Source organism: Anopheles coustani, chromosome 3 (assembly GCF_943734705.1).
Source record: "Anopheles coustani chromosome 3, idAnoCousDA_361_x.2, whole genome shotgun sequence".
In the NCBI taxonomy this organism is placed as follows: domain Eukaryota; kingdom Metazoa; phylum Arthropoda; class Insecta; order Diptera; family Culicidae; genus Anopheles; species Anopheles coustani.
In genome coordinates this window covers 6,048,132-6,061,365 of record NC_071288.1, presented here as the reverse complement: position 1 = coordinate 6,061,365, position 13,234 = coordinate 6,048,132, and the positions used below count along the sequence as shown (strand labels likewise).

The following is a 13,234-nucleotide window of genomic DNA, read 5'->3' as shown; positions in this document are numbered from 1 at the left end:
TCAATCGTGAAATGTTCCGGCGCCAGCGGCCACCTCCACCCGGTTTTCCCGGTGAGGAGACGGTCCGGCGCGGAACGGTAATCAATCCCGGAACCAATTCCGACAGCTTACCGGGATGGTGCAGGTGGTGCAGGCCCAAGGGAGACGCTTGAAGAATGATCGAAAATGTGACCACCATCAAACAAAAACAATAAAATGCGGGAAAAAAAGTGCGCTGAAAGCTGAAAGCGAGGAGAGGAAAAAAAAACGATTGAGTGCTAATTTAATTAAAAATAAATAGATGCAAAACGGCCGCGACATGATCGCACCGGAGTGTCGGATCGAAAAGATGGCCATGTTTTCACCAGTCGGGCCATGCATGTGTGGGTGTGTGGGAGTGTTTTTCGTCGAATCGGAAATGAATAATAATATTTTAAATAATAATAGCAATCATGCTATCGCCAACAATGGCTGCAGCAAGCATAATGATAATATTGCTACCAGAAAGGCAGGTGATAATTAATCTCTCGAACATGTTCAAGTCGATTTCACGTGTACCTTGCGGAGCGCGAAATGACAAGAATGAGAAAACGGCCACTGGTTTTAATTTATCTTTTTTAATCACTCAATAATCATTACCCGAAACTGATGACCCGAGTGATGAGAATAAATGTTTGATGCGAAATGGGTCGTAGGCCTTTTTGTTTGCCGAAACGGATCGAGTGATGTGGAATATAATTCCTTACTAATGTTGTACTCGTTGTACCCTTTGTTTTTTGTGCATTGCCAATCGATTTTGGGAGATGTTTCTTTTCGCTTTGATTGCTTGGTGGGTTATGCAAACTTGAAAAACTATTTCATATGTTATTAATCGGTTTAGCATGTTTTATGTTTAGCGTTATCGGTTTAGCATGTGTGCCATAGAAGAGAATTTTGTTTAAAAAAAACCAACAGAAATTGAATCGCACCATGTTTGTCTGTTTCATTTTCTGGTGATTTCTCTTTCTCGTTCGAACAAGAGTTTTCATTTCGGTTTGGAGTAATCCTGCAATTCTCGATTGAATCGTTTTTCTACCTCTCGAATATTAATGATTTCCACCAACTGGTCATTTCGACCGTTGGTTTTCTGAAATAATCGACATTGCATATAATTTCCTAAAAAGGGTAGAGGGATAAAATCATTTTAAAAATGAGTTGGCTAAATTCCAATAAAAGCGTTAAATCGTTAACGGATCATTTGAATTTTCGTAAACGCAACAGTCTGTGCTATAAATGGTTATGATAGAAGTTGCTATAATTTTTATGTGTATCCATAAAATGTCGTACGTACGCAGCCAAAATTTAAATTTCAATTCAAATGCCTTTGGCACGGTTTTTCTGTAAACTGCGTTAAGAATACGTTTAAATAATTGTGTGCAGCGAAAGGTAAGATATATTAAACTCTCGAATTTATATTTCAAGCATTTCAGTGGAACACGACCAGAAGAGAAACAGAGAGGGAACAGCTCAACACATACTGTGGATAAACGTTTATTTTTAGAATTTCGTTTCGCCTATACTATTATTTGCCTAGTATCGTCATTCCGAAAATCTTGCTCCTTATGCACAAATATTTAAAAATAATAAAGTCACACACACTCCCCACGTCGTAAGATAGCGTGCAATGCGGTAAAAAATGCGACAAAAAATAAACCGCCATTCCTATCCGTAATACTATCTAGCTAACTTGGTCGGTCGTGTATTTTTGTGTACGGTTTGTTTTTGTTTGGCTGTCTCTCATAAATTGTACCATAGTTCTCAGACTCGTTCGTCTCCGTTTGATAAATGCAGTACTAAAATCACTCTTAGCATAATGTTTCTTCGTCCGGAAATGCGCGGATAAGGTTTCGCGGCGTTTTGCACTTTCTGTTACTTGCCACCAATGCATCTGGGTGGATGATGAGGGTCGTGGTAGGGAGTACGGAAGCAGGTGTCTAAATCTACCGGCTCTACGAACATCGCGTTCGAACGGTCGACGCAAGGGATCCGAGGAAGCACGCGTGGCGCCAGGCATCGACCCGGTGCGGTTCTTCCGTTCTTCGGCGACGCATTCACAAGAGCGTGGCCAGCAGGAGCGTTAACGCAATGATGAACAGATGGCCGACCAGGACTTGCTTCGTCGAGGACCCACCGTTGGACCACTTCAGGCCCGAATAGTTGATGTTCGGTACATCTTGCTCTGGAAGGGAGAAATCGGTTAGAACCAACGTTCGCTTTAAATGATTGTAAAACGTAAGCTTTCAAACAAAACAACGAAAAAGCTAATACCAGAATCTGCTACTCACACACAAAACTTAACAAAAAAGTGGCTCAACCCGGTCTCGGTTTCGCCGTTGGTATGAAGGTGAGGTGTGACGTTCTGCGGCAGGGTGGTGGACCTACACAACAAACACTCACAAGGTAACGGGAATAACGGATTCTAGAAGGAAAAATGCAAAAATCAAAACATATAACCAAAGATCACAATCGAAAAATGGGGAATAAAAGAAATCAAAATTCTAATCACTCGTCATGAGTTTTCTCACCGAACAGATTCAATCGGGCCTCCGCCTGCCCAACCTTATTCGATGCCTTGCACACATAGTCTCCGAAGTGTTCCGATGCAACCGAGTGGATCTTCACCACCGACGTCGTCACATCGTCCGGCGATCCGGTGTGCGAGATGCTGTACGAGCCGCCATTGTGGATCTGCTTGTCGTTGCGGAACCACGAGATGGCCGGCGCCGGGAACGCCTGCACCACGCACTCCACATCGATGTCGTAGTCCAGCGCCTGGGCCACCTTCGGCCGCGGTACGGAGATGACCGGGGCGAACTCCACCTCCAGCGTGATCGTTTTCGTATCCGGCCTGCCGACACCGTTGTCCGCCGTGCAGTAGTACGTGCCGCGATCCTCCCGACGGAGGGCATTTAGGCGCAGCTCGTTGCCGACGAATGTCTGGCCTCCGATGGGCAGGATGGCGTTGTACTCGCGCTTCCAGGAGATCGAGGGTCGCGGGTAGCCTTCGGCCCGGCACACCAGCTGCGCGTCTTCGCCCTCCGCCTTGGTGAGCGTGTTGGTGTGCTGGTTCTCGAGCAGCATCGGTGGATGGCGCACCTGCAGCTCGACCGTCTTGGTGATCTTGCTCGTGCTGTTCACCAGAATCTGACACTCGTACAGTCCGGCGTCCGTGTTGACGATGTCTTTGATCTACAAGAAGCAACCATCATGAAACGTCTGCAAACCAGCGGACTACCGATTCTTACCTCCAGCACGTAGTTGGCGGAGTTGTTCTCCTTGGTGAAGTTCAGCTGGAACCGATCCTCGGTGACGGCGAGCTGCGTACCGAGCGAGATGATGTTGCTCTCCTTCGTCCGATCCCGGTTGCTCTTCTGCCAGCCGACGATGTAGTTCTTCACGTTCGCGATCGAACAGTTGAGCGTCACCTGCTCGCCGATGTCTTTGATCTGCTCCGGGCTGATAAACACGATGTTCGGACCGGACGCCTGCTGCGCTGATGCTGAGATGGAAAAGAAACGAACAAGAAACATTCACCAACGATGCCTCCATGCTCCTCCTGTCTGCCTGCCGTCGACTGGTTGATAAGATGTGCCAAATGTGGCCCCTATGGGTCGGGTAATCTCCGCTCCTCGTCCCCATGACAACATCGCATTCCCCCCCATCCTCCACAGTCATACATTCGACAAGTTACACTTACACAGCGTCACCACGCTAAGTAGCGTAATTAAAGGGAAACTCAACCGCAGCCACATCCTTCAGGCGTAGTATGCGTGTGCTATCCTTTTGCTTATCCTCACTACCCTCCTCTAGGGGGTCGTGTTTGAGATGAAAAACGTCCTCTACCGTGGAAAATGTTCACACGACTCTGTTTCCACTCAGGTTCTCAGGTTTACAAGCTCCGTCCGATAAGGTAATCAAATGAGCCAAAAAATACTCGCAAAAAATCCTTGCGATAATCACACACCACTTCAGCTCGGGTGCACACAAACACACACATACACACGCAGAATCTTCACGGAAACGAAACGTCGACGAATCCGATGCGCACTGGCCGGTGGACAACACACTACTGCCTTCGAATAGCGGACATCAGAACGACGCGGCGAACAACATTACCGGAGTTTGCCCCTTATGTGTGTGTGTGTTTGTCGCATATCTCACTAACACCAAGTTGAAGATGAATCTCGGGAGATGCTGCAAAGGTTATGTACACGCACAAACACACGCGCACAGACGGAAGGATGCTGTGCGTAAGGATGCGGCAGAATAGGAACCAACACGCGTTGGTGTGCGAGACAGAGTGCAGTTACTATGGTAACAACATACAGGTAGAAGGTGATTTAAAAATAGATTCAATTCTTGTTTTGGTAGAATGCTTTTTGCTTTTTGCTTGAACGAAAAAGGACTTTAACCATGGCACTTAACGAAGATTTGTTTCCTAAATGTTGTGTTTTCCATTGAACGAGGATGGAATTTTAAATGCCATACACAACTACACCAGGTTCTAATGAATCGGTTCGGTCGCACGTTCTGTACGAAGTTCTTCTTTCCTTGCTTCACGGAAAGTGAAAAACCTGTTTTCCATACGCACGTTCACACACACACACACGCACACCGGCATGCATACCATCCCTCCTCAAACGTTGTACCATCGTCTTCGGTCCAGCTTATCCTACTTTTTAATGTCACCCGTTTTTTTTTTTTAATAATTTTAACGTTCGTTCCACCAGCTTTCCTTGCCTTTTCCCGCAGCCCGTCCAACCTGTTAGCGTTTTGTTGTTGACGCCATTACCGGTGGCGCTGGTGGGGGTGTGTAACCCAAACCGTTTCGTCCTTTTAAACTACCCGATCGAAAAAGACGATGGAAAAAACGAAACCAGTTCGGTAAAACGAGATGCATGTGTACGGGTTACGGGGCAGGTACAGGTCGTTACCGTCGTGCCTGAAGAAGCCGTACAAGTTGGGAAGGAAAATGAACGAAAATGCACAAAAACACACGTCCGGGAGATGGACGCCGTGCGGGGTATGTGTGCGGCCCGCGTAATGGTGCCGTGCTTAGGAGACCACTTGAGACGCACGGGTACCTTCTACCAGACGCTCCAGACGCCCTCAGATTTATTGTTGTGACTTCGCGTCGGGACTTTCCCTTTCCCCCTTCGCTCGGTTCGCTGTTCCGTACGCACGCGATACCGAACGCCGGAAACAGATAGAGCATTCATTGGCCAACACTTGGCCAAAAAGCCCATCCCTCGGCAGACAACTCTCGTAAATTATTCCGATTGAAGTTGGTGAAAAATTTGAGCTATTTCTGTACGACCCTCTGTGGCACCCTCGTAATAGGAGTGCATGTGGTACGGTACTTCCCTCGTTGCTGATGGCTGGGTATGGTTCAAAATTGTCACTCCAGTTTCATCCTTCCGCTTTGATCATTTCATAATTTTGAAAGCAGCCTTAGGGAAGGACTCTTCATGCGCGTTAACTCTCTCTGTTCTCCAGCATGTTTCGTCCTTTCGGAAGGGGTGGTTCCATTTGAGGTAAGATATGGGGTAAGGGACTGAGCCGCTAATGAATGCAGAAACGCGCAGGAGTTCCGCCCAAAAGAAGTATCTTTCCCCAAGAACCCAGTCCACAAAGTGTCTCCAATTTGAAGTTGGTTACTGGCCTTAATAAAACCCGAACAGTAGTTTGGGGTCTCTTCAGCCGTTGGAGTCTCGCGGTGCCAGACCTTCCATTGCATCTGGATAGGTGGATCGTAACAAAATCAAACCAAACGCACAAAACAGTTCATCATCATCGTCATCGCCATCGTCCATGTTGGCGCCAGCGACGTCATTGCTGGTAGGGATTAGCAGAGTCACGAGTATATCCACGGTCATTAAAGCAAGTGTTTATGGTTACCAGTGCACCAAACCCCATCGGATGGTATGAATTTTCTCCAATAATGTTGTTGACACGGAAAAGTAGTAAAAAAAACCATGTTCATGAAATAAAATGCTATCGTAAAAGCAGAAAGGGAGAAAAAGTACCACCATCCATTACTCTCGGATATGGGATGCATCGAGAAAAGATAAGAACTATAAGAAAATAGTTTGATGGAAGCTGTAAAAGAGCGTGCATGTGGTTTACAAGACATGCATAAGACTATTTCATCCTTGAAAACACATGTCAAAAATCGTGTAGTTTCCACGCGATAAATGATCAACTCATGTCACGCACAACGGGCGTTCACATTAGTCAACGGTTAAAAAGCGATAAAAATATACACAAAACCAACCGCTTTCCTCAACTAGAGCAATGGAAACCCCATCCGAAAGCAATGCGAAGTGGTTGTGAATTTCCTCCTAAACGGCTTTCCCGTTCCATGCTGTCACCGGCAATGTCGTGTTTTCCATTTTTACTCACATTTCAATCCCGCTGGCATCATCACCTCGCAGCCGTCCTGGCTGACATGAGCCGGCTAATAGAGACGACAGGCGACTCCGCCACCCTCGCTTCCGGCGCGACCTTGGCCTAACCCGCGATGGCCCTCCGCTCGAAAAGATGCACACAATTTTCGCACGCTCGATCGTGCGCAAGGCAGGGGAAATCCAGGAACCACGGCGGAGCGAGGGAAGGAACACGTCCCGGGGTGCAAAAATAACATTTTCACCCAGCGGTTTCAAATACCGAGGGGACAGCATTGAAAATGTCGCTCCACCAACACTACCGCCACTCCAGGTGCCACCGCCAATCGAGTCGTGCTCCGAACTCCGTCCATCATCACCACATCTGGTCTTTGCTGTTGGTTCCCGAGCGGAAAAGTCACATCGGCTTTCACAGCTTTTCCCGGTCCCATCGCACTCTCCATTTCGTTCACTTCCGAACGGCGCCGATTTCCGCGTTCCAGCTCCATTCCGGCCCGCTCGCCCTGGCTTTTCGCGGTGTCGCGGCAAAACGGCGTCGAGCTTGTGACGTCATTGCCAGACCCAGTTTCAGCGAACCAGCGGGTTGTTTGTTGGAGTGAGATGGGCAGCTATACGGCGAGAACGAGAGAAGGATACCCGGGGTACAAGAGGGTGGTGGTCCGCACGAGAGCAGGTCAACAGTCAGCGAAGACAACGATGACGACGTGCTGACTCCCCCGCTTTTTTATGGTCCAACAAGAACACACACGCTTGGCCAAACAAATCGTAAAAGTTACAACTTTCAGTTCTACTTGATTGAAAAATATATAAAATATGTTGTTTTGAGGAGCTTAAAACAGTAGCAACGCTTAAAACATTAATTAAAACATTTATTATCATAAAAAAAAAAATTGGAAAAAACTTACACCCGAAACTGATTACCTCATCGTCAGTAGTGTAATATAAAATGAATTTCTAAAGAAATTGCATCTGATTAAGCCACACATAACACTCGCGATCTTCTCCAAGGAATCACAGAATGTTTAAATCAACTTTGGTTGCGCCGTTATCACCTCAACACAGACCTTGTCCTCTTAACCTTTTAATCCCAGAATTCGCGGATCATACCGTACAGTTGTGTGCGCTCCTCGTGCGAGTTAAAGACTATTATATAAGAAAATTTCCTACACGCTAGATCCGAATGTGTCATTACTTGGGATGAGATGATGCTCATGAATTATTTTTCTATTTAAAGGAATCATAATATTAACGATCACCTGCTTCTAAAAGAAATTAAAAGAAGGTTATTCTTCCATTGTTTTATGATTTTTAATTAGTCCATTAAAATATTCAATTAATTAACAGACTTTGAAAGAAATACGACTTGTTTAAACCAAACATTAGAAAATCGTTTTTGATATATCTAGAAACATGCTCTTTGTATGAGATTGCCGTTAAAGTGAACTCCCACCATCGTCATGAACATCACTGTGGCCAGCTCCCGAAGTTACACAATCGACCCGATCATCATCATCATCATCCGTCAGTAGTCAGAGCGGCTAGATGTAATGGTACCCTCGCCGCCCTTCCACCAACGCCCTTTCGCACGTCGCGGGGAACGCATTTGTTCGGCGTTAGCTCCCCCCACACCCTTTCGGAGCAGTCGCGCAAACGAAGGCGAACGCCGACCGCACCGACGGTCTTTGGCTTTGGCGCGCTTTAGTCAGTCTGGCGTTAGAACCCGATCCGTGCAGTACTCCCAAGGCGCTGCTCCCGTGTGCCGATCGGTCGGCCGTGCCCCTGGCGTCGTCGCGCTAATCTTAATCTAACGAACCGTCTGCATCTCGCGATCAACTGCAGCTAACGATCGGACGGTCCCTCCCGGTGCGATTGGGGCGGATTTGTTATTTCGCACTCGCAGTTGTTGGTGATCTTTCGGCGTGCGTCTTAGTGAGCAGCTGACATTGACATTGCCCGTGTGGCAAGTACGTGTGAAAAACGCCCAACGCGCGCAGGGCGCTCGAGGTGCGAGGATTAAACACTGGTGTGGCGGTTTATTTCTACTCTGGAATTACGTAAAATTTACGATGCCAACTGCTTGAGCGCGTGCTTGTTTTTCGCAGTTCGCATGTGTGTGCGTGTGTGAAGAAGAACATTTCCGGAAAACTACCGCCCACCCAAACGCCCACCGGATTCATACGGATCAGTGCAAAAACCAAAAATGCAACGACGGAAAATTGACCCCCCCAAGCGTGGCCTCATCCGAACGATGCTAGGTTCCACCCTAGGTAAGACACCGAAAGCCGTCAGTGCAATATCGACACCGAATACCAACACACGCTCGGTTCGCAGCAGTTACTAATTAAAAATGCATCACACATGTTCGTCTTCAAAATTGCGCACAACGTTGCGTCGGACCCATATTGGATCCCGTGCAAAAATGTGATCTTTCTTCACGCCACGCACGATCACGGACCGTCGCCCCACGCCCCGCCCCGGTACGCCAACGGACCTTGCCGCTGCCACCAGGTTTACCCGTTCTTGGCAGTCGATGAGTGAGATTAGGAACACATTCCAAACCTCCGGACCGAAGCGTACGAATCGATCGGCGTCACGGCTGCACGATCCGTACGAAATCGTTGGAATAAATCGGCTCGCTGGCCTTTGGGGGTATCTGGCATTGGGTGCGTTTTCATTGGAGCATAATATATTTCCAGATCCCTAAACGCGGAGTCGCACGATACTATTTTCGGAACCCGATCGGAACTGTTTTTCTTTTTTGGAGGTTTTTTCCTCCTTTTTTTTATAAACCCAGTACACTTAGTTCAAGAGAGTGGCTCAAGAGCACTGCCGAATCACCAGGAAAGCGGCTACCGGCATGTTCTTAAACCAACGCGTCCTCCAAAACATCACCTCCCGTGCCATATGCCCCTTTCCGATCCCGGGCGGGTCAAGTGCAAACCATCTTCACTCGAGACTCGAGCTACATGAATCATCGATCGTTTCCATCGGACAACCGGTCGAAGATATATTTTTGGAAAATACGCGTTTTTTTTTTGCTCCTCCCTAAACTTCTACCACGATAGAAGCTGATAGGAAATCGGAAGCAGATCGGTGGCGAATGTGCCAGAAATATTTATGACCGATGGTTGAAGCGGCTTAGAGGAGATATAATTCATAGCGATTTATGTCTGGATAAAAACTGTTACTTAAAACCCCAAAAATGCTGGGTTGTTCCAATCTCCTTAAAGTGTCACTTTGAATGGTAAGCTTAAATGGTTTTATTGGTAACCGCAAGCTAGTGATAAATTAGAAGTCATACATAAATTTATTCCAAAGTTCGAATAAGCAAATTGAGTTAAACAAACAATATATTTTCACAAAGATATGTTATATATCAACTCAAGATACCGCCCATCGATGCCATGTTCAAATCAAAAAAAAAAACTCTCGAAAAACAATCTCATTGAAATATTAAAACTTGGGGCAATTGTCTTCACAACAACTTGAAAGTACACTTCGATTACTAGTAAAAAGATATTCACCTGCAAATACCAAAGCGAAGAGTGAGAAAGCGTTTGTCAAGTGTAGTTGTTTTCGTATGCAAGCAACTTTTCGAGGGCCTTTTCCATATCGGGCGGCCGGAAATAGTGACAGTTTTGCCGCCAACGTGGGTCGAACCGATCGTTCAACGTCCGGCAGTCCGGGGCGCTTCCAAGCGTAGGTGTTTTGGCGGACAACCCTTTTTTCCCACAATGGTCGATCAATAAAATTCACCCGTTTGTGTTTCTGGTTCGATTGGCACGTATCTTGTGCACGACACCATCTGTGTCCAGGCGCTGCCAAAAAAACCAACGATCGTTAATTGATCCCCGCCCGTGCAAAGGTTTCTATATTTCTATCATTTCTGACCCCCTCAATGCCACCACCATCCAGTGTCAGTATTCAGTCTTGTCGATCATAATCCCACAGAATTGCCGCTAGCGATGAATTCCGATGATCTCGCGCGCGCACCAAATCGGGAAGCGCAATTCCGCAGTACTCCTTCTCGGTTGGAATTCTTCGCGATAGCGCAGCTGGGAGAGTATTTGGTACGTAATCTTTCCGACGCAAAAAAGAACAGATGCGATCCTCTAACGTAATCTTCCCCTGGGCAAGCTAGTAGAGTGAGTGGATAGGAAGATTCCTTTGCCCTCTGGCACTCCAAAGCGAACGCCGTCGTAAAGTCGCTTACTTTGCGCGACTACAAACAACCCGTTCGAGTATACTTGGCTTGAGCCCGCAGTAAACATTGCAGTGGCGTAACTTAGTGATCGCGCGAAGTCTTGAACTTGAAATCAACGGCCAGCGCACGTTAACCTCCTCCTCCTTCGTTGGCAGCGGCAGATCAAGGGGAAGGGTCTAACCGATACTTCTAAACCTTGGCCAACACCCGCGGATCAAGGGAGTACGGGTGTGATTGGAGGACCGAACATCCCCCGCAAGATATTTGCAGACCACGCATGTATCCAAAAACGGGGCGATCAGGGTATCTCCCCACAAACATACCCATCGGATCTCCCACTTGCTTTGAATGTTGATCGCCTTTAACGTTTGCGTGCCTTTTTGTAGCTTGTTACTACTGGAGCAGAGCATTTTGCTAAGTTAGGTTTGGTTACATCTAAAACGGAAGTGAGCTCGTTCGATGAGGGTAGAAAAGAACATGGACTATCGTCACTTTGTTGGGTTCCTACACAAAACATGGACGCCTCCAGCTCGATTTAGCACTCATCAAGTCGAGCAGCAGCGATTGATTGTGTCCGGTGATCATCCTTGGACGGTTTGCTAGGCGGGAGATAAAACAGCATTCGTTCTGGACCTTGGGAAAGCACCCATTAGTTGAAGCCGAACAAACCCGGAGCGCCAGACCGTCCCAGTCAACTGAAACCAACAGAGCGGAACGGAGGAAACCCGCTTTACTGGTGCGTGGATCAATAAATTTAACGGCACCACGTCTTACTACTTCCGGTGCCTTCCCTCCCGCTGTTGCTCCGATGTTTGCGAAGAAAAACAGATCCACACGCATCACGCAAAGCGCAAACTTCTGGCTACGTCGTGCAACCAACGTCTAGATTGGCGAGTGTAGGACAACACACAAAATATTACGCCGAAAAACCATGCAACTGAGAGTAAGAACCATGGGCAAGGAGAAGAGGAACCAGACAGATAGACTGATAGAAAGAAAGAAAGAAAGGTAGCAAGCCAAATGGAAAATCCAAGATGAATCCCCGAAACTGAATCCGTTTTTCATCGTATTTGCAAGATTTTCCTCCTCCTTCCGATGCCTCTTCACCCTGTTGCCAAGCAGGAGAGCATCTTCCTATTCAACCTATCACACGAGCAAACAGCTCCTGCCATGCTCGCGTTTTAGACGCTTCTATTCGCGCGTTTTTCTCTTGCTTTATGCGACCAGAACTGCTGGCGCCAAGCCAGTTCAAACTATGACCGACTGGGAGTTGCGGGAAGCGCGAGGGTGGCGCGATTCCGGCGGACGTTAAAGATGAAACGACGCGCTTTCTGATAGTTTAAGGGCACGGTTGGAGCCGATTCAAAGCGATCCCCGGGCGAACTCACTCACGCCAACGCACCGCGCGTTGAGGACAGAAATTCAATTAAATGTCAAACAAGCGGACGACCCGAAGGCTCTCCATCGATCCAAAACTGGCCGACGAGATTCGATGACCGTTTGCCGGCGGGTGTCCTCCCAGCGCTGGTGGTCCATGTAATCGCGCACGAAGTGAAGGACAGCCACCATGAGGGGATAAGATTTGCTCCAATTAATGTGACGCTGCTTTGTTGGGGTAAACGTTTCCAGACATGTTGATGGCGTTCGCATTACGCATCACCATCAACGGCGACCTCGGGCGCACGGAACTTGATTAATATTGCATTACGTTCAGCAACAGAGGGCTGGATTCCTGGTGATGAATTACATCTTAAAGCAATTACCATCGGAACGCAACGATGACTGTTTCGCATCATTGTTCCGATGATAGGATTAATGGCGAGCAAAGAACATTTAAAAAAGTGGTTAATAATTCTATACAGCAACGCTGGGTTGAAAGTGTTGATTATAAAATAGTTTTACTATGACTAACACTAACTTAATTCCTAAAACATTGTAAAACATTGGGCAACCAATGATGAATCGGTTAACCACCAAGCAGAGACTAGAACTCACTCATGACCCGCGAGTGAATCATACAAACGATGATCATTTAATTGTTCTTAATGACATGATTGTAAAAGCGCATGGAGACTTGACTTTTCTGCCAAATGTTTTTTTGTAGTTAACAGTTTTGTCTTATTGACTCAAGGTAATCTGTCGATCGTATGAGCAACGATAGCAAGGTCGTTGTTTACCTTATGTTAATTAATTTTATTCAGTTAAAAGTAATTTAAACGATTGAAAGATTCACTTGACGCAAACACTCGGAACCTCAAAACAGCACCTGTATTAACGGTACACGTTAATAATATGAAATGTTTCTTATGAAACGCCCAGCTTTTAAATAACTTCTCACTCTGGTTTGATAAATCATTGAGTTGCTCTACATCGTTTTTTTTCCTCTAATTTATCTGATAGTATTTGGTTATAGTTACGTGTTTTTGAGTTGAGTTTTGGTGACCTGTATTGTGTATTACCTGATTGTATATTATTGTCTTATCTCAAAAAGTAATGAGTAGATCGACAAACTCCTGTTGAAAAAAGCAGCAAACATTCAAAATAGGCTTTGTATTAATAATTTCTCTTCATTTTCGTTACCAACAAAAATCAAGTCTAGAAAATTTTT

The 13,234-nt window shown here is 46.5% G+C and overlaps 1 protein-coding gene across 2 annotated transcripts; it reads right to left on the bottom strand.

Annotated features, from left to right (window-relative positions):
* Nucleotides 1-1,493: 1,493 nt before the first annotated feature.
* LOC131272794 (lachesin-like) lies at nucleotides 1,494-4,065 on the bottom strand. Of its 2 annotated transcripts, XR_009180144.1 has the most exons (5): nucleotides 3,716-4,065; nucleotides 3,264-3,517; nucleotides 2,544-3,207; nucleotides 2,304-2,437; nucleotides 1,494-2,197 (listed from the first exon to the last, which is right to left on the bottom strand). XR_009180144.1 is itself a non-coding variant. In XM_058274649.1 (4 exons), the coding sequence occupies exons 1-4, from the start codon at nucleotides 3,768-3,770 to the stop codon at nucleotides 2,070-2,072; spliced, it is 1,101 nt and encodes a 366-aa protein (XP_058130632.1). In that variant the 5' UTR covers nucleotides 3,771-4,065; the 3' UTR covers nucleotides 1,494-2,069. The 2 variants fall into 2 exon arrangements, 1 of the variants encoding a protein (XP_058130632.1); XM_058274649.1 differs by lacking the exon at nucleotides 2,304-2,437.
* Nucleotides 4,066-13,234: the final 9,169 nt, after the last annotated feature.

Coding starts and splice junctions, on each gene's coding strand:
- LOC131272794 (XM_058274649.1), bottom strand. CDS start 3,770: ATGTGGCTGCGGTTGAGTTTCCCTTTAATTACGCTACTTAGCGTGGTG. Junction 3,518..3,715: donor ACTTAGCGTGGTGACGCTGT/GTAAGTGTAACT, acceptor TTTCCATCTCAG/CATCAGCGCAGCAGGCGTCC. Junction 3,208..3,263: donor CCGCCAACTACGTGCTGGAG/GTAAGAATCGGT, acceptor TGCTTCTTGTAG/ATCAAAGACATCGTCAACAC.